Here is a 20,167-nt window from a genome sequence, read left to right on the forward strand (position 1 = left end):
CTACGTAAAGGTTGTCTACGTCTCCTGCGAGACCATAAATTGAACTACTAACCTACCTAGAGCTTCATCTCGGCGAATTTCACTATCATATACTACTCTGAATAGATACAAATGCCGTGGAACCACATGTACACGATTTCTTCTTGGAACTATTGATTATTTATGAGCTATGATCTGCGTGGCTCACATACAAGTGTCTCGAGTTTACCCTTTAACACAGTTTAGCCGAGAGGCTGTCATCTCCCTCTTCGCCTCAGGAGTCAACGCTGGCAATGCTCGTACGACTGCTGAAGAACCAAAGGCGAAGCCACCGGTTATGAGCCCTACTTCTACTTAGCGCTCAGTCCTGTCTAAGACAATAACGCTTATATCCACTAGCAAAATAGCAACACGTTCGTGATACTTTTAACACTTCGATCTCGGAACGTTAGTGCCCACGTTTTTTAATACGCAATAATTATTTTAAGCCAAGATACTTCGTTAAGCCGCTTTCACTTTCCCGCCCTCGCCGCCTTCCAGGCCTTGATCTGGCTCAGCAGGCCAATAACCAGAGGCACCCCTACAGGGCCTAACAGGGGCAGGTAAACAGCTATCTTATGCTCGTCGGGGAAGTAAAGCTGTCCGACCATGCTCTTCTCGAAGAACGCGCGCTCGGCCTCTACGTCGGCAATGCGAGCGTGTTCAAGACCCTCCGTTCCGCCGAGGTTGGAACATGCCAATCGTAAGTGATACATGGACTTAGCCACGCCGTCAGCGACGCTAGACGGGATAGATATGCTCGGAAGGGCCAGCGAGAGACGAGCTAGCGATCCTAGAGAAGAGGAGGCGCGCAGGAGCACGTCTGCGGATCGGATGCGGGTAAGCGTCGACAGTCGCATGGGCAAGGAACCTGATTGCGGCGTGCCGAGTAGCGAGAGCAGATGCGAGGCGAATGTCAAGACAGGCTGCTTTAGCATTTCCGAAGCCACATGATTCGTAGACGGGGGTGGCAAGAGATACACGGAACCCCATTGCGGTATAAGCCAGGACTGGGATGTGCCGACCTCTGAGGTCGTACCGATAGTTTGATTGCCGATAAATACCACGAAATTGACTGTCGGGGCGCCTCCTATAGACGGCGACAGCGGCCATTCGGCAGCGTTGATGAAAGAAGATAGGTCCTCCTTGCTCAGAACTTGCGATTGTACGCCGGGAGTAGCGTACAGCTGAACTTGGGTGTCGATAGTAAAGTTATGGATAGGCCCGAGCAAGTCCAATATTGGTTTCATGTATTCGTCTATAGCTGATTCGATATCCCAGCTGCTCGGGGACGGTCCGCTCGTAAATAACGAGAACGTGAGATGATAGGTCCGGGAGTACTTCAGGGACCTCGTCATTCGCTTCTCCAAAGAATCCGTCGAGTCTTGAGTGGTTTCTAGCGGTCGTTGCTCAAACGGCATAGAAGACTTCGCTAGGAGATATGACATAACACCTCGCTCTTCGGAGAAGGCTAATCGAAGCTGTGTTGCCAAATACGTCGCAAATCCGGAAGAAGCAGCATCCGATGCTGGTATCGAGTTTGGAGGGTAGGTGACTTCGAGGATGGGTTCTTGCGAGTGGAGGGAGGAAGTAGCGGCGTCGCCAGGAGTAAGGCGTATCGTGAGGGCAATGTCCGAGTTGTGGATAAGATGTTTACCGGCGGATGGAGATGTTTCGAGCTGTAGATGATGTCCTTTGAAGTCATTGACGGTGTCTAACGCTTGTTGCGTGATTCGCACGAGATTATCGGTCTCGTCTTTTGGCAAGTTCGGCGCGTCGATGGCGATCTTAATTGGAAAAACCGGACTACAGGCCTTGAAGCAGAAATAAATCAGTTAACTTTCCATTAGACGTTTATGAAGGCTGCCCTCTCTAACCCTGCCGTCGGCCCAGTCCATCATCTGGCTCAGGGGCAGATCTGCCCGGTATATCGTGGTCGTCTTCCACCATATCGGCAAGCCTAGGAATAATACAATAAACCAAAAGGATGCGACGATGTAGGACCGCCTACGAATATCTTCTGGTTTTTCCGGCGGGGGCTGCTTTGGTGTTGACACCGGGCTCTTCTCGTCATTGGTCTTCGAGCTGTCGCTATCAATCGCTGCAGCCGGGTTGCTTTCGGCCAGGATATTACCGTGATGGGCTGCGGAAATAGACGACGACATGGCTCAATATATATCAGCAGGGCCCTCTTGGAAGCATGGCTTTGGAATTCGCTACGTCGTTGGTACCGGATGAAAAGTGCCAACGTGTCGCAAAATGTCCAAGTTCCAAATAGGTACCTAACCTTAATGACAGCGGAAGGTTTCCGGTGCTGCGGTGCTAATTTAGCCCCGTCTGCATGGGCTTCCTTACATACCAGGTACAGGTAGGTACATAGCCTTTAGGATCCTAGGATATGTGACTAAGCAGTACTCCCTGAATGTTGAAAGGGCTAAATCGCATTGGATTGACAACCTTAAACAATTGCTATGTTATCCAATAAACCCCCACCTACATCACTGAAGAGCGCTGACCGAACGAGTACATACAGGTACTTCATCATGTCTCGCTATGCACGCATATATAGAGTAATCTAAAAGACAGATAGACTACAGGATAGGTCACCTACCTGGTGGTTTAGGTACTTATATAAGTGCTTTAGGTAATTTTTATTTTTGAATCGACTTCGCAGCCTCGGCCAAGGATGCCTGTCAGATGTCTACCAAGTCAATGATGTTGCAAGCCGAGGTTCACAGGTACGGGGGTTTATTTAGGTACCTGTTTTTCAGCTCGCGGATCAACCGATGTCCATAACAAAACTCAGGGCTCTTACGCCTCTTCTAAACATGAGTAAGGCACCTAAACCATAAAAAAAAACCGACGGGTTTGGAACGAATGTATTTTAGATATTGGGTATAGGCATGTTTAGAGAAGGAATGAAAAGGACCTGATATAAGTTGTACTCTCCGTAATACCTACGAGCTTTCCTCTACGTACTCCCAAATCCAAGGTCCTGGGTATCCGACAGGTGTGATGATAATGCGGATCTGGAATCACTAGTGTACGGGAAGCCTTCTCGAAACGAACCATCTCGGCCCACCCAATGTAAGGTATCGATGACATGGACAAGCTATGGTAGCCTGTAGCCTACAGGCTGTAGGTTAACCTCTTAGCTATGCCTTGCGTACCTTGCCATTTTATTTCCATATTTACTCGGCTCCCAGGTTGTACCGAACGCTATCGACTTTTTTTTCCCTCCCCGTCTTCTACATTTAATACTCCTTGTTTTTTTTTTCTTACGATCTTCTTACCAGGTATTCACGAACTTCAATGCCAATGCTTCATTCGTCCTATGCCTAGTTTTTATAAGCTTCTCAAAATATATTACTGCTCGTACCTAGCTTTGTACCTTTGATGAGTTTCCTACTTTGGTCTATTTCTATTTCTGAAAGGATTTGGGTGGTTTACCAAAAGCTGGGATATGCCGAGTAAGTCACAAACACAAGCGCCGTCCCGTTGTGTCGGAGTCGAGTACTTGTTGAACATCACTCAACTTACACCGATCTTAAGTCATGCATTTTTTCTCTTTGTGCTAATTGTTCCTTTAGCTCCATTAGCGCTCTCCCTGCCGGCGGCAGCGGCGGGGCTTGCATATTTCAATGCTAAGACGGGACTCTGGTATGACAGAATTATGCTACGCGGCACTATTCCAGCTATCTACCGAGTTATCAGTCGGGGTCGAAATGATCGTTGTAATATATTTTACACTCTGGAGGATGCCGCCAAAAATACGGCAACCAGCAATCACCCGTTTATCCTCTTTCAAGATAAGTCATGGACGTACGCCGAGGTTTACGAAATGGCGTTGAGGTACGGGAACTGGTTCAAGACTAAGTTCGGCGTCAAACCAAAGGATATCGTCGCCGTTGATCTTCAAAACTCGGTCCACTTCATCTTCATCAGCTTCGGCTTGTGGTCCATCGGCGCAAAGCCCGCGTATATCAACTACAACCTGACCGATCAACCCCTGATCCACTGTGTCAAGACGGCGAATTCTGTTCTCATGCTAGTCGATCCCGAGGTTGCGGTGAATATCGACGATAACGTCCGTGAGAGTCTGGGAGGTCTCCGAATTGAGTACTTAACGGAGGAGGTAAAAGCTGAAGCTCTCGCCGCCGAGCCCGCAAGGCCGTCCGACTCTCTCCGCTCCGGCGAAGCAGCTAAAGATATCGCCATCCTCATCTATACTTCTGGTACGACGGGCTTACCGAAAGCCGCCATTGTGTCTTGGAAAAAGCTGATCCTGGCGGGATCTTTCATCGGTGGCTACTTGGGGACGAAGCAGTCCGACGTGTTCTACACGGTACGTGTTCGCTCCTAATATTCGCGCAGCGTTCAAACCTAATGGATATTCTAATTGATATTTTAGTGCATGCCCCTTTATCACGGTTCAGCTACGATTATGGGCATGAGCCATTGCCTAGAAAGCCGTTGCACATTCGCGATAGGCAAGAAATTTTCAACAAAGACGTTCTGGAAGGAAGCCCGCCAGCACAAGGCAACCATGATTCAATACGTGGGAGAGACGTGCCGCTATCTGCTCGCAGCACGGCCGCAGATCGACCCAGCCACGGGCGAGAACCTAGATAAGAAGCACAACATCCGCGTAGCATTCGGCAACGGCCTGCGACCAGATATTTGGGAGAGATTCAGAGAGCGTTTCGATATCGAAAGCATCGCCGAGTTTTACGCGGCGACGGAAGGTAATCTGGCGACGTGGAACCTATCCCGTAATGATTTCGCGTCGGGGGCCATCGGGCGTTTTGGAATCCTCTATCGACAGATAGCCAAGCTCACGTCCGCGATCGTACGGCAAGATCTCGACACGGATAGTCCCTGGCGCGACCCCAAGACAGGTCTCTGCCGGCATGTGGACCACGGCGAAGTCGGCGAGCTATTGATGGCCTTGCCAGCCGACACAGAAAGCGACTTTCAAGGATATTATAACAACAATGAGGCGACGGAGAAGAAGATCCTCCGGGACGTATTTAAGAAGGGCGACGGATATTTTAGGACGGGCGACCTTGTCAGCCTAGACAGCGAGGGTCGGATGTTCTTCCACGACAGAATCGGGGACACGTTCCGCTGGAAGAGCGAGAACGTAGCGACCACAGAAGTGAGCGAGGCGCTGGGTACGCATCCGGCGGTGCAGGAGGCCAACGTGTATGGCGTGCAGCTGCCAAATCATGATGGAAGGGCGGGATGTGCCGCCATTATGCTCGCCGAAGCTCCCGACGATGCATTGCTACGGTCGTTGGCGGAGCACGCACGCAACAAACTGCCCAAGTATGCCGTACCTCTGTTCCTCAGAATAGGAAAGGGGCTTACGGCGGCGGTTACGGGGACGAATAAGCAGCAGAAGCACGGTCTACGCGAGCAGGGAGTCAACCCAGCCTTAGTTGGTGATGATGAGCTATTCTGGCTCCAAGACGGGACGTATGTGAAATTTAGAAAGAGTGACTGGGAACGATTGAACGCCGGCCAGGTGAAACTTTGAAGCTAGAGGTAATGGTAATTTTACGAGACACGATGTTCAAGCCTACGAATATACTAATAATAACAACCTTGCTCTGTAGTAGAAATGTCTCTTGTCGTGGATAGTTGTGTCTCTTGATGTCCTATTGCATCAGGTACTTCATAGGTCGCTTAGGTACTAATCAGCACGCTAATGCACCTGAACATGCATAAAACTACCCGCTGTCCCCACTATGCAGAACCCCTCCTACCCCTCTACCCCTCAGCCCCTCCAAAGACAAAGAAAATAAAAATTTCGTATTTCGATATTTGTAATTCTTCCTCAGCTAATCTATACTCCCCCCATCCTCCTCGCCATGACGTCCGAACTAAGTGCGCCTCCTATCCTCTCGACGCCGGCAGAACATACGTTCAATGAAGACCCCACATCGTCCTCTGCCATTTCACAGCCGAACCGTCCCCATAGGTCTGACCGTGAGCTTTACGAAGTCTACGAAATCGCCCGCACGGCATCCGAGATCCAACAGAATGGCTGGAACCGAGTCGCGCTTCAATTCCCCGACGCGATGCTACCTGACGCCCCTTGGGTTGTCGGCGCACTAGGTACAGAGCTGAGAAAGGGGCAGGCCGAAATGCACGATCAGAATCAGAGATTGTATATCCTAGCGGATACTTCGTATAGTGCCTGCTGCGTCGACGAGATCGCTGCCGAACACGCGGATGCCGACGGCGTAGTACATTATGGCCGAGCATGCTTGAGTCCAACCTCGAGGCTACCGGTAATACACATATTCACTAGGCAGGCATTAGATTATGACGCCGTATTCGAGTCGTTCGAGAGGGAGTTTCCCGAGAGAGCAGAGAAAGTCGTGCTGATGGCGGATGTCATGTTTCAAGAGCACGTCGAGCCCATAAGTAAGATGTTGGAGGAAAAGGGTTATGCCAACGTCATCGCCACCGAAATCTTACGGGATCCGACCGGAACGATACCAAATCGCAAACTTATAACCTCCGACACGTCCGTCCACTTGAACGAATACCATTTATTTCACATCTCCACGCCTCCTACCTCCTTGCTCCTAACTCTCTCTTCTCGTCTCTCCTCTCTAAGGATATACCCGACGCCCTCTTCTCCCTATACGACAGCATCCGAAATTCCCGACCCTAGCGCTACTCCGGGTTTACTCCGCCGCCGCTACGCTCTCGTCATCCGATTTGCTACGGCGTCTATCATTGGAATTCTGGTGAACACGCTATCCGTAAAGAATTACATGTCGACGATTTCTACCCTTAAAAACCAGATTGCCGCCGCCGGAAAGAAAAGTTATACCATCGTTGTCGGTAAGCTGAACGCTGCGAAGCTGGCCAACTTCGCCGAAGTGGACGGCTGGGTCGTTGTCGGCTGCTGGGAGAGTGGACTGGTGGAGCAAGAAGGCCTTTGGAAGCCTGTTATTACGCCGTTCGAGCTCGCGCTCGCGCTGCAAGGCGACGAGAGCAGGGTTTGGACAGGCGAATGGTGGGGAGGTATCGAAGGCGTCAAAGCTCCAACTACTGTCGACGGAAGCGACGCGAAATTGCTTGACCAAGAAGATACGGCCAAATCAGTACCCGAAGAAGTCGAAGGAGGCGTCGACGACGAAGAGTCCGAACCTCCCGAGTTCGATCTCCGCACAGGCAAGCTCATTAGCCATAGCCGGCCTATGAGAGTTGCTATACGAAGCGCGCCGCGAAGCGCACCCGAGGTTGACGCTGCTGGTCTAAGCTCCAACCAGGGATCTGCGAGTTCCGCGGTTGCTAAACGAGTTGTCGGCGATATTGCCTTGGTAAACGGCGTTGCAAGCCCGGGAGCGGAATTCTTAAGATCGCAGAGAACCTGGCAGGGCTTAGGTACAGATTTCAATGCTAGGGACGAAGAGGACGAGGAAGAGGAGAGCGCTATCGTTGAGGAAGGACGAAGCGGAGTTGCTAGAGGCTATACCGTTGGCGAGGACGAATTACGGACATGAGACAGCTTGCTAACCTCGCCGGTTGTAAGCGAACGAGGTTTTAACAAGTTGGATACCCACCGCGAAGATGAATAATACTCCGAATATCGAATTCTTGCAAATGTATAAGGGACAGGCAGAAAGAACCACGGACTCTGACCTATTCCCAAGCGCCGATTTAGAGCTGAGAGCCAATACCAATACGCTACCCCTCTCAAGGCCCCTACAGCACAGCAGGTCCCCGTTGATATCCATCCTCTCTCACCATACTGGTCTTGCGCGCCACATCAAATAAATTTGGACGCCTGATATAAGACATATGGTATGGATATTTGATGCGGCTACCTAACTACCTCAGAGGCCCTAACTACGCACGATATAATACCTGGTAGGTAGGTAGAGAATCATGCCCTACCCTGAGCCATATTCCTCCAGAAGTATCCATCTTCTAACTAGCCCTTATGGTATACATACTCCTCAATCCATCAGGCTATATATACAAAGTCTAGCTAGAGTAAATCAATCTTGTATATTAACAAACCTGATATCCCAACCAATTATCTCTACGAATTGAGCTAAATGTTGTTCAGGTATAATACCTCAGGCAATCCCACGTCATTATTTCGTTTTTATTCTGTCCCATGAACTCATAATTCTCATATGGAAATTTAGAGTACAAGTATTCTGTTTATGCCACCACTCATGAGACATTCATACATTCAGCATTAAGTACATTGACTACTTCTAGAATTGTTGAAGTCAAACCCGTCATTATCATTAAAATTCATTCATGTTGCGAGTCGAGATCTGCCCAACCTATTGCTGCGCGCGGTCAGTTCTCGAAATATACGCGATCGTGTTCGCTTCCTGCAGATACTCAGGCCATTTCAAGCAGCCCGGGTGGCCTAGCTTGCTGTCCTCACATAAGACCCGACCCATTCCATTCCTATTCCAACTCGTTTCAACATTACGTAAATCAAATCAGTCCTTCCGACAGGTGAGCAGACGCCAATCCCTCTACGAATCCGTACTCCTGGATTCCCCTTAACATCATTCATGTAAACGCTTTCTACATTGCGCTAGAACCCGTCTAGCGCCGGTTTAGGTATATACTAACAAGCCCCGCCTTCTTACACGTAGACACGGCGGTGTGAGTGCGTGCTGTGTCTGCTGTGAGGACTGCGGCTGCTGCGGTGACCGTGGCGGTGAGAATGCGTCTCGCGGTAGTAGGATGTGCGGTCAGAGGAGCCGGTGCGGTCGCCGTGCAGGCAGGCGAGGATGCTGGTGACGAAAAAGAAGACGGCGTTCATGATGCCGAACGCGAAGCAGGCCTTGAGCATGGCGCACGTCTTGTCGACGTTGGCGTCCCAAGTCGCGACGGAGGCGCTGCCGAAGGGCCCGAAGAGGATGTCGTACGGGTCGCCGCGCGTGATCTGCGCGCAGTCGGCGCTGGCAATCATGCGCAGAGCCCACACCGCCCCGATAAACGCCCCCACGAACAGCAAGTCGAAGAGGGCGACGAAGGTCGCGTTCGCCGACGAGCGGTGGTAGCTGAACAGCGTGTAGATGGACCACGCCAACGCCAGCACCGACACGATAAACAGGACCAGGATGTAGTTGGGCGTGAGCTCGTTGAGCTGCACGTAGCCGTTGACGAAGTAAGCCAGCATGCCCATCGTCGGGATCTTTTTCGAGGGGGGAAGTCGTCGTTAGCGCGCCGGTGTCAAGACGAAGCCAAGACAAAAAAAAAAAAAAACCGTGGCATGCTATGTTGAGGTTGAGAGCTTACCAGTGTAATGATCTGCATGAATCGCCAAAAGGCGAAGAAGATAGCGAACAGCATCTCGGCGGTGCTTCGAACGCGCGCAATTCTCAAGCGGTGAAGAGACGGCTACGCTCGCGCAGGTAACCTAAGGTGTAGCAAATCTGATAATGGAGAGATGGTGCTGAGAGGTGAGAAGGTCGTATATAATGGTGTAAATGTTAAAACGAAGAAAGAGAAAATGAAGAAGAGGAGGAAAACAAGTTAAGGCGACAGCGAGCTGAAGCTCGAGTTTTAGGTACCTAGGGATGGATGGATTTTTCCTTGCGCGCCAAGAGCTGCAAAGCGAGGCGGTTGGTTGATGTGCAGGCAGGGGATTTTTTCACCGTCTTGGTCTGGGGATCGGGATCTTGGGCGGCGTGTTAATAAGGGTGAAGGAGCGCAAGCTGATGTGGTAGTGAAGATGCGCCAAGCGCTGCTTTGAGTGAGAGATGATTTCGTAACGAGTTTTTGATAAGTTGCCTTTCCTATATGCCTGTATCTGTATAAGCGCAAGACAGGTATACGAGATGATTAAAGTGGCTGCAGCAGCGTAACGAATGCCTGGTTACTCTTTGCGAACCCTTATGACGTCGGGAGAGACCAACCGCGGAGATTGGATAGGTTATCTAGATAGCCTATAGGCGACTTCTCGTTAAAGTTGATAAAGATTTCCAGGCTGCAGGCTGCTGTAAAGATACTATCGTGGGTTAGGTTAGGTGTCTTATACAGAGCTTGGTACCTGTAGCCTTATGCACCTAAGTTACGGCCGAATCGACATAAAGAACTGCACGTCAGCTTTGAAATCTATTGATTGGGTACCTGATATTGCTAGGACATTGGAATAAATATTGCTCTTCCTCGGACTCTTCAAGTCATGTATACTGTTCAAAAAATGGCGGGGTTGGGAATAAAACCTGATCCTTCTAATCGGATCTGAGGTGGCTGGTCTTTTACCTACCTACCTAGGTACCAGGTACGGTTTACGTAGTACAAGACGATCGCGTACCTATTGTACAACCCATGTTTAAGTCAAGTATAAATACCGCCATCGAGGTTTGTTATAGCCTACTAATTCATACAAACCAGGCGGGCGGAGGAGGACATGCGCAGGATCAGACTTGTAACGTCAAAAATTGAGCAGGACAGACGGTGGTTAAATTACATGGGAATTTATAATGGAATTCGAACTGCTACTCCAAAGCCTGGATGTGGTCAATACCAAGTAAGCTACCGAAATAGCTTCAAGACTTTTGGCGGGGTATTGTATACGTGTATGCCTTCCTGTACCTACTCTTCCCAAATTACCTTAGATTACCTACCTACCACCTAGGGTACCTTAGATTAGGTCCCTGTTTAAAAACCGAACCCCATTAGCTTAGTTCATGTCTTCTTCACGCCCGTGTATAAAATTACAAGCTACATCAATGAAAAGTGCCTGAAATAAATATTTTCCTCCTTCAACCCCTGCCCCTTTACACCTGTCCCAAAAACCACCATCCAAAAAAGACCCATCAAAGACTTCCGTAGAATTATTAGTACATAACCCTTAGCCATCCTCCTCCACGACAGATTCAAGCTCGTCAAAGTCTCGGATTACCGGACCGAGGCCATCCGAACTATTCGGACTGAGGATGTGGGCACCGCCTACGCTTGAGGGGCTATGGCTAGGGTCGAGGAAGCCATCTACCTGCGTTACGTCGAGGTTGAGATCTAGCGGTGCTGGCGCCTTTGTACGCTGTATGCTCATGCTGGTGCTCATACCAGTACTCATACCCTGTTGTTGATGTAGCGGCGGCTGTCTAGCTTCTTCGAGTCTGCCGCCGCCTAAACCAGCACTACCGGGACCAAATGTCGCGTAGCTACGCTCGCTCCTAGCACCTCGCGAACTGGCATAGCTCTTGCGGCCTTGACCTTGGCCTTGGTAATACCCTGCCGACGAGGACGGCCGGATAATACTCGAGGCGGTATCGTCCGAACCACCCCAGGTCGTAGTAGGGGTTAGAGGAGCAGGGATGGCTACGCTATTGGTCGGGGACAGGACGCTGCGCGGCGTATACCACCCCCCGTTGCTGGAACGGCTGGTTACGGTCCTCGGGGGTCGTGGCAGCTTCTGTGCCTGAGCCCGCATCATGCGCAGCACAGGATCGCCCGAGTGCATGTTGGAATCCGTAGACCCGTCCGAATCGGCACTCTCGCCGCCGCTGCCGCTCTGCTGCCACGTCCAGGGCGCGAGCCAGCAGTGCGAGAGCTTGTGGTAGGCTTCTGCATCAGGCGCGGACGCGCCGTGCTTCCACGGCGGGGTTTTGCTGTCTTTGAAGCGCGGAGAGAGGTGGTACGACACGTTGTCTTTATATCTAATGTTGGGCGCGTCTACCGACACGCTAGCTAGAGCTTGCAAGATGCAGTAGATGAGCACCCAACGGCCACGACGCGCGACGAAGGGGTCTAAGGCGCCGACTTGGTCCGTCTTTTCAAATTTGACGAAGCTCTCGATGAGGTCGGAATGTTTGAAATCAGACCCCAAGATGTATATGTTAGTCGCTTCGGTATATGCAAACTGCGCGCGTCTTTCGGCATTGCGATCGTCGGAGGCTTGTTTCGCGTTGTTGGCGCTGCTGTTCTTGTCCTTCTTAAACCTCTCTCGGCTCGAGCTAGCCGAAGACGTATTATTTAGTACGATCGACTCGGGGACGAGAGGATAAGGGTGTGGGATATGAGGGAATCGCATGCGGTTGTCGAACTGGATCAGCATGTCTGTGAGAGGCAGGTCGGGCGTGTCGGCTTCGAATGATTTGTTGCCGCTCTCCGAAACCATCATCCATTTCCGACTACTTCGCTCCTCCGTCTCGTCCCATACGATATCTCGATTAACCAGGTAGTCATACAGCGCTCCGAAATCCTTTTGCATCTGCCTTGCCAACGTCCTGCTCAGCCACGTTTCCTCGCCTTCGGCGGTTCTCGCGCCGGCTTCAGGCGGAGGCCAGTAGCCGTGGACTTTGGCGTAATGCGATATGAAGAACTGGCGCAAGCGCTCGGCCGTGTCTTTCGCAGAACCTCTCGCGACCGGGCCGGTGGTCGGCCAGATATCCTCGCAGGAAAACTCGGCGAGGCGCTCTTCCGCAGCTTGTACGCGAAGTTGCGTCTCGAGGTAGGCTCTGTCTAAGAGAGCCCGAGTGACGGGGGTGACGAATTTGAAATCTGCGCAGGCCTCTAGTCGGGAGTACATCCCGGTACAATGCGCGAACGCCTCGCACCAACCCTCTTCCCACCGCACCTCTGGCGTTTCCGACCACGCGAGGAGAGAAACGGCCGTTTCCGGGTCGTTGCGGGGGTCGTCGATCCCGCGAGCGGATAGGTAATTTAGGATCGTGCCCAGGTTGTCCGCCTCGGTGGGCATGTAAGCCTTGAGGCGTTCAAGCAGGTCGGATAGCGCCTGGGAGAGCGATAAGCCAACTGGAGATGCGTGATACAGAAGCGCGAAAATATTGCGCGTCGTTATGGCGTAACGGAGGGCTTCGACTTTCCCCATAGTCGGCGGCGTGGGGAAGTACATCTCGTAGGAAATCTGACCGTCGATGTCTGTAAGGCTGGTGTCTTCAGAGACCGGGGGCGTGGGCTGACCGTTCCGACCCAAGTTATAACTAAGTTGCGGATGCGTACTATGCGATCGCAGCATCGGCGGCGCTCCGATAGGCGATTGGGATACGTGCACGCGCGGATCGTACTCGTCCTCCGTAGACCCTTCACGAAGAAGGGTAATGAGGAATCGAGATTCCGTGGCTTCGATTATATGAGACGACAAGCGGAAAGAAGGGTTTGGCCGCGGGCTCTGTCCTCTGCGGCCAAAGAATACCAATACGTCGCCGTTGGGATCCCACAGCTCGGGGTCCTTTCGGAGCTTGTTCCACCGTTGAGCAGGCCTTCCGGCACTGATCCAACGTTTAATCAGAGGCGTCGTCGAAGGGGGAGGAATTGGGGGTAGTTTGACGGACGGCGGCGGCGAGACGATCTGCTGATACTCGGGATCCCACACCAACTGCTGCGGGGTTTGGATAGACGTCGAAGGAAGCTCGTGCACGTCGAAGAACTCGGAATCGTTATAAGATCTTGTAGCGGCGGAGCACTCGGACCTGGCGTTTTCGGCGAGCTTCTTCCTCCTAGCTCCGAACGTGAAGGCTTTGGTGAGATTCTTGCGGAACTCGTCACTCTTCTTGTCTACCGCGCTTCGAAATCCTGATCGCTCTATTCCAGACACGTCCTCCGTCCTCAAGACCGGCTTCCTCGTCCTGGCGTACGCGAAGTCGGGCATCGGGCCCTGATGCGGTTGGCTATTGTTACTGCCGCCATCCTTCCTGCCGGATTCGCTTCCGCCGCTTTGACTGCTGCTGCTAGGATTGCCCGAGTTGATGATGTAGCTGCGATAGTTGGCTAGCTCTATCTCCCTCGACGGCTCAGTGAACTTAAGGAACCGCGCGTTTGTTGTACCATAGCCGGTGCCTTGCGGGAAGCCATGGTCGTTTATCGAAATGTCGTCGCTCTCGGAGTAACGACGGCTTTCCGAGGACCGTCCACCCGATTTCGTGTCGGTGATCTTTTTTCGGACGTAGGCGCTACGTCCCGACATGACACCGCAGGCGAGATGGCCAGTCTGCTCTCCCTTGGTTGGGATTAGGTATGTCTATCTTAAAAGATTGAACTCCGTGTAGAGCTTGATGCCAAAGAACTACGGAGAACGTCGAATTGAGGGCTTTTCCGGAGACGCGATAGGGCCTAGTTGCAGTCTCGTATAACTCATCCGATCTCCGCGATGTGAATTTTTCCAAGGGGACCCAGCGGAAGACTATTCAAAAACCATATAACGCCGTATAGAAGCTCGGTCACGGTTAGCGTGTCCGCAAAGAGCCGCGAAGTTTAGCTTGAGGAGCACTCGCGAGTGTTTGTCAGTCGAAAGAAGCAGGTCACCTAAGTGTAACTCCGCGATCAGGCCACATAGATGCCAAGTAAGAGGAAAACCCCTGAGCCACGTGAGAAAGCTCAGCTGGGTGGGAGTCGTACGCACGTAATCGAATAGGTATGTAACTGAGAGAGACTGAAATGCTGATACTCATGCACACTGTCATGCACTGATAGGGGGAAATCGATAAGTCTAGGACACGGTCTCAGAATAGTAGGCGACGTGAATAGCTATCGCTTCATGTGGCGTATATTATTGCTTTTTGCGACATTGAGGAACCCCTCTTCTACTCTACAAGTTCAACTGCGACGAGATTCACACGGTAGTGCTGCCCGTATAAGAGAGAAGAGCACCCGTGCATGTCGAGCTTCTCTTGTACTGTTCTACATCCGCAATTGGCCCGAGCCACGGAGGGAATGTGCATGATATTCGCCTATCTAATTACACCTCATATTATCCGTATCGAGGGAGGTACAGGCTAGAAGTCTACCTAGGTAGGTTAGGTACCTAAGATATATGAATGCGAGATATATCGATGTGGGGGATGCCAGGGATTCTGATCGACAACCGTTAAACATGGTGTTCAGGGAATGCCCATCCAAGATTCCCGGGCTTACCTAGGTACCTAGTAGGTATGATGCGCCGCCTTAAGAGGTACCCGGGGTAGGGGGTTGCCCTACGCCCGGGTCTGTTCGGTACCAGGTATTTGAGATAATTCTATTGTACCTAGGTGCTAGAGGTAGGTGGTGGAATTACCATCCCTACGATGATATGCAGCTCCACACCAACAACGTCCAGGGGTTATTCAGGACCTACTTAGGCCGGTTAAGTAGCTAAACCTTGTCCACGGGTATCCCAGGTATCACGATAAGGTACCTAATTGTACAATGCTGGCTGGAATTTTTAATTATATGAACTTGCTAACTTCGACCTGGTTTTGCTGCTTGTTTCGCGTCTCCCTGATAATATTGTTGAATTGTTTTACAATCATATCCACTCCCTAGCTATCTAGCTCTCATATCCATCATCTATTGTCGTTATTATCAAGAGTTAAGATAGTTTTTCTTTAACCGCGGCATATTGGCGTGTCTCCTCGGGCATCCTTTACGTCCTCGACGAATATTCGCGTCAATTGAAGGAAAGATAAAAAAGGAAAAGGAAAAGGAAAAAAAAAAACCTAACCGCTTCATCCTGTCGAGGAATCTCGCGTGTTTGCTCTAGATGTACGCACTCGGGAACCCGCATCAACCAAGACCCTCTTAGATACGGTACTTGGATCGATTTTAACAAGACACATCTCCATTAGCTTCTCCAATATGTGCCGCGCAATAATAGTTGTGCTTTTTGTCTCAGATAATCTAGACAACCCTCGTGTATGGCAAAGCATTGCTACCTATCTAGGTACTCTAGGTATAAATCATCGGGATAGAGCGTGGGATATGGTCAAAAACCTGAGCAGTCGAATTGATACCTTGCGCATCATGTCACGTCTCTTCTCTACGTCGGTTATCTCAGGGCATACCTCGTGTATTGGATGAGACAGCTGCTTTCTACACCCAAGTTTGTCATGAAAAGGGCAAATTATAGAGGGTGTAACTAACTTAAATACTCTGCTATAGCCTTTTGATGCCCATCGCCAAGTAACCAACCTCCACATTACCGTTACTTATTCAGGACATGACGATGTGGCTATAAATCTCATCTCTACTCCTTTGCCGATGAAATTCGCACTCCGAGCTTCTTGCAGCGCTTCTCAAAGCTTGCCAATCGAGGGTTAACGGTCTTCTTAGGATGGCTGTCTTCTTCCTTTTTGACAAGCTTTCTAGCAGGCTTGTCAGCAACGGGCTTCCCTGGCAAAAAGCTGGGGGCGAGAGGGCTTAATCCAGTCCTAACAGGATTGGCTGGGCTTGGGGACTCCGTCTTAACGACAGCTTCGGTTCCGGGGCCGGTGGGAAGAAGTCCTTCAGCAAGAGCCTTTGGAGGACCAAATTCAAGCTGCTCACTGGCCTTGGTCGGCTTATTGAAGTCCAAATTAAACATGCCTTATAGTGTTAGTAGGCATCACCGCACAGCATCCGTATATATCTGTGTACACTTACGGCCAAGCGTCTTTCTCACGGCTGTCAAATACAGCGAATACGGTCCTGTCTCGGTTTCGGCATACCCGGCGTCGAAGGCTTCCTTCCACAACTCAATTAAGGAGTGGCCACTGCGCATGTGATGCAAGATGGTCTGGCGAACCAAATGGAATAGGGGCTCTTGGTTGGCTTGATTGACCAGGCTGAAGATAGCTGTACGTATGGTTAAAGGTAAGGGCATATTGTTATGCTAGGGGGCTACTAACCAGAGTTGGGAGGGAAGAACTTTGCTGCAGGCGTGTTAATATGAAAGACAGTAAAAGAATTTGAAGGAAAATAACGTACAGATGTACTTGCTACCATCCTGAGCATCGGCATTTGCTCCAGGATCCATGGCTTGAATATTTGGGGTGTTTCTCAGTCTTTTTCTTTCTCCTATATGACTCAAGGGCACCCTAAAAGGTCCAAACACCTGCTGGTTTGCTAAGAGGAATTTAGCTAAAGGGTTGTGCAGTGGTAAGAGCAGTATATAGGGGTAGCGCCACTATGGTATAGAAGTGAGCAGTGCAGCGCAGCGAGATTGCGAAAAGAAAAGAAAAGAAAAGAGAAAAAAAGAAAAGAAAAGAAAAAGAAGGAAGAGTCAATTTTGATGGGATAGATAGGCGCCTAAGCACATTCCGGGTGCCAAATATTAGATTGTTCTCGAGTTGCGAGTTGCGAGTTGCGAGTTGCGTAAAATCGAGGGGCGTAGAATCGAGGGGATCCGTGATGGTGTTTGTACAAAGCAATCAAAAACACCCTATGTCAAGGCAAAAAGATGTGTCAAGTTCCAATGCCTTCGATCAAACTAACCATAAGTGAGGCTCACAGCATGGAAAGATTATTGTATGAGAGCGTAAGAAAGTTTGACAGTTGCAAGCCCCGGAATGGTGAGCCAAAGTTGGTGGGGACTGATGAGGGTGGTGATGAAAGGGGCAGCGCTGTTTGTGACTACAGCAGGATTTGCAACAGCAAAGGCGGGTGAACTTACGTAGTTCTATGTACTGTATCTTGGGTCAGGTACTTTATAATTTTGTACTAAGTGAGATAAAGTTTACGATAGTGCTAATCAAGAGCTTTCTTAGGAGGCGTTGTGAAAAGTGCGTCTCTTAGATGCCTTTATTACTTGGTATCTACCAAGGTGCCTATAGGTACCATCTCGTTAAATATACAGCGTTTAACGTTCAATGTCAATGCTAATGTCAAATTTTGAACCTCTCACTTCACGCTCAAAGGTAACAATGACGTGGCTGTCCTGGGTTACGGACAGAGTGAGGCAATCAGTTATATTTGATGGATACGCCGCCTGGAATCTTCAGAATCCTCGGCTTAAAATCCTCCTTTATGATATATATACCGACGTATCTAGATAATGAAGGGCCCTCCGGTGATATCCAGCGAAATTCAAAGTCTTAGCCCTCATGTTACTCGTCAGCATATTTATACTTCAAATTTCTCCGCGTCACGAACTCTAGTAGAATCGGTGATCGACCCATTATCCACGACCTTCCCAACGTTGTTATAGGTGTTAGCCCCAGCAGGTCCGGCATCCTCAAAAGATCTACCACGTCTCTCAGGGCCTAGCGCGGTTGTAATCGTAATACCGACAGCGACGATCGCCAGGGCAATCCCCATAGTCGGTCCGTACCCATCAACTAGCTTTCCACTCTTACCAGTAACAAAATGGCTCTCGGCTATGGCATTGACTATCTGCGCTGCCGGGGACGAGACTAAGTTGCCAAGCTGGTAAGCGAGGCCTGGAAAAGTAGACCGGTAAGCAGGCGGCGACAGTTCGTTCAGGTGGATCGGGATAACGCCCCAGGCTCCTTGGACGAAGAACTGGATCGCAAACCCGGAAGCCGAGAGTCCTGATTCTTCCGAGGGCAAGATCCAGGCCGGAATAAGACAGCAGCTGATGAGCGCCGCACCGATGATGGCTCTACGACGTCCGATAAACTGAGAAAGGTAGCCGACGATAGTGCCGCCGACGCAAGCTCCCGTGTTCATAAGGATGCTGGCTCGCGTAGCAGCATCGTTTGGGAGCTCCTTGGACTCTAGCATGAACGTCGTATAGCTGTCCTGGCTAGCGTGCGCATAGTAATTAAACCACGTCATCAGGAAAACGCAGTAGACGCACATGCGCCACTCTTTGGCAATCATCGACTTGGTCTCCTTCCAGAAGTCGTTGGCTGTGATGTGCTGACCGGCATCCTTGGCTTCTATAAACTGCCTCGACTCCGGGAACACGCAGCGGAGGAGGCCAGCACCGATAGAAAGGCCAGACGCGATCCAGAAGACCGTCTTCCACGTATCCGTATCGCCCCCGACTCCAAGGTTCGCGCACGCGGCGAGAACATACCCGAGAGCGTACCCTTGCTGCAGGATACCGCTCATGAGACCACGCGCTTCAGTCCTGTTAGACGGCCGATTAGCATTATATATCCGGAGATACACAGGATCCTACAGCATACGGGCAGTTTTCGAGAGCCATGGCCACTGCGTTGCCGTACACGCCCCCCATGAACAGGCCGAAGAGAGATCGCACAGCGAGGAACTGCTGAAATGTGACGCTGTAGATAGTCGCGATTTGCAAGAGACCTTATCGAGGCGTCAGATTTATTAAAACTACCCCAAGATGCTTGAGTTCTTACCAAGAAAAATCAAATTGGTGACCATCGGCCATTTTCGACCAAACCGGTCACCAAGAAGACCGAATACGGCAGCACCGACGGATCGCAAAAGCAGCGTCAAGGTAATGGCGGTGGTGATATCAGTCTTGCTACGCTCGTAATAACGCGAAAGCTTGACCGTCTGGATCGCCAAGGCGTGAAAGTCGAAGGCATCGGCGGTCCACGCGAATAAACCTACAAGAAAGTAAATCCAATCTCTCGCACTTAACATCATCAAAAGCGAGACGGGGTTTCTCAGCTTCTCCGGTGACTGCCACACCGTATCCGACTCGCCGAGCTCGTTCGTAACCAGGACTCTCTGCTTCCATCGGAAGAGATCGCTCCAGGATTGCTTTGCGGTTGCAACTATGCCTTTGGCGAGGGGATCCGCCGGCTCACTGACGGTCGTCATTTTATATAGGAAGATCACCCGCTGCTTTACTTAGCTCTTCGTAGGTTATCCGAGCTCGAGAAGGCTACTAACTTGCGTGACTGGCGTCTTGAAGAAAACGAGAACTTCATGGCCCAGGATCCTGGTGCGTATCCTTTCGATATGCTGACTTATAAAATTCTAACGATGGTTCTGATAAGGACAACTGAGAATGCGTTATGTATCATTCGCGGTGGATGGCATCGGCGTAGTTACAACCGCGTCGTGGGGACTGCACAATCAAGCCGAGATCCCATTCATTCTATGGCCTCATCCACGCGATACTACTCGAGAATAGTAAGCACAATATCACCCCCACCGTTGATCGACACTGACCTTGCTGAGAAATAGGAAAGAGGTGTTGAGCTGTGCTATTCAAATTTCACAAGACTTACTCATCTGAGAAGAGACAGGCATAAGGGAACTATGTACCTACCTACCTACCTAAGGTAACCTACTATATACGTACGCTCTCACCTCTAAAGCACGATAAATCAAGAGCTTTTTATTTTCAGTAGCCGCTCATGTCTAAGTAAATCTATCTCCTCCAAAGGTAGAACGTACCTACATTCCTAAGGCAGACATAGGGGTTACATGCAGAGAGCCTTGCTCGGCGGAAGTTTTATTGATGGACGCAGAAATATCTCCGATACCTAGCCCCGCGATACCTAGA

General features: G+C 50.5%; 7 protein-coding genes across 7 annotated transcripts; 2 read left to right on the forward strand and 5 right to left on the reverse strand.

Moving 5' to 3' along the window:
- Window positions 1-11: 11 nt before the first annotated feature.
- Window positions 12-2,304, reverse strand: F4812DRAFT_447607 (phosphatidylinositol-glycan biosynthesis class S protein). Its single transcript, XM_047935766.1, has 2 exons — window positions 1,896-2,304; window positions 12-1,832 (listed from the first exon to the last, which is right to left on the reverse strand). Exons 1-2 carry the CDS (start codon window positions 2,181-2,183, stop codon window positions 492-494), a joined length of 1,629 nt encoding a protein of 542 aa, XP_047785558.1. The 5' UTR covers window positions 2,184-2,304; the 3' UTR covers window positions 12-491.
- Window positions 2,305-3,123: 819 nt separating this feature from the next.
- On the forward strand, window positions 3,124-5,750 carry F4812DRAFT_447609 (acetyl-CoA synthetase-like protein). Its single transcript, XM_047935767.1, has 3 exons — window positions 3,124-3,488; window positions 3,609-4,363; window positions 4,430-5,750. Exons 1-3 carry the CDS (start codon window positions 3,482-3,484, stop codon window positions 5,555-5,557), a joined length of 1,890 nt encoding a protein of 629 aa, XP_047785559.1. The 5' UTR covers window positions 3,124-3,481; the 3' UTR covers window positions 5,558-5,750.
- A 60-nt stretch (window positions 5,751-5,810) lies between these two features.
- F4812DRAFT_255102 (diphthamide biosynthesis protein) lies at window positions 5,811-8,207 on the forward strand. Its single transcript, XM_047930758.1, has 2 exons — window positions 5,811-7,908; window positions 8,193-8,207. Exon 1 carries the CDS (start codon window positions 5,892-5,894, stop codon window positions 7,539-7,541), a length of 1,650 nt encoding a protein of 549 aa, XP_047785560.1. The 5' UTR covers window positions 5,811-5,891; the 3' UTR covers window positions 7,542-7,908; window positions 8,193-8,207.
- Window positions 8,208-8,609: 402 nt separating this feature from the next.
- Window positions 8,610-9,667, reverse strand: F4812DRAFT_255097 (uncharacterized protein). Its single transcript, XM_047930757.1, has 2 exons — window positions 9,310-9,667; window positions 8,610-9,205 (listed from the first exon to the last, which is right to left on the reverse strand). The coding sequence occupies exons 1-2, from the start codon at window positions 9,361-9,363 to the stop codon at window positions 8,651-8,653; spliced, it is 609 nt and encodes a 202-aa protein (XP_047785561.1). The 5' UTR covers window positions 9,364-9,667; the 3' UTR covers window positions 8,610-8,650.
- A 1,095-nt stretch (window positions 9,668-10,762) lies between these two features.
- F4812DRAFT_255161 (uncharacterized protein) lies at window positions 10,763-14,233 on the reverse strand. Its single transcript, XM_047930759.1, has one exon. It carries the CDS (start codon window positions 13,946-13,948, stop codon window positions 10,871-10,873), a length of 3,078 nt encoding a protein of 1,025 aa, XP_047785562.1. The 5' UTR covers window positions 13,949-14,233; the 3' UTR covers window positions 10,763-10,870.
- Window positions 14,234-15,982: 1,749 nt separating this feature from the next.
- On the reverse strand, window positions 15,983-16,750 carry F4812DRAFT_463941 (uncharacterized protein; the record flags this gene model as incomplete). The annotated part of the gene is made up of 4 exons (XM_047938290.1): window positions 15,983-16,320; window positions 16,378-16,569; window positions 16,623-16,646; window positions 16,702-16,750. 4 exons carry the CDS (start codon window positions 16,748-16,750, stop codon window positions 15,983-15,985), a joined length of 603 nt encoding a protein of 200 aa, XP_047785563.1.
- Window positions 16,751-17,668: 918 nt separating this feature from the next.
- F4812DRAFT_447622 (MFS general substrate transporter) lies at window positions 17,669-20,083 on the reverse strand. Its single transcript, XM_047935768.1, has 5 exons — window positions 19,831-20,083; window positions 19,549-19,778; window positions 19,047-19,497; window positions 18,867-18,993; window positions 17,669-18,808 (listed from the first exon to the last, which is right to left on the reverse strand). Exons 3-5 carry the CDS (start codon window positions 19,474-19,476, stop codon window positions 17,836-17,838), a joined length of 1,530 nt encoding a protein of 509 aa, XP_047785564.1. The 5' UTR covers window positions 19,477-19,497; window positions 19,549-19,778; window positions 19,831-20,083; the 3' UTR covers window positions 17,669-17,835.
- Between the last annotated feature and the right edge of the window lie 84 nt (window positions 20,084-20,167).

Source organism: Daldinia caldariorum (genome assembly GCF_022478825.1).
Source record: "Daldinia caldariorum strain CBS 122874 unplaced genomic scaffold F4812scaffold_29, whole genome shotgun sequence".
NCBI lineage: Eukaryota > Fungi > Ascomycota > Sordariomycetes > Xylariales > Hypoxylaceae > Daldinia > Daldinia caldariorum.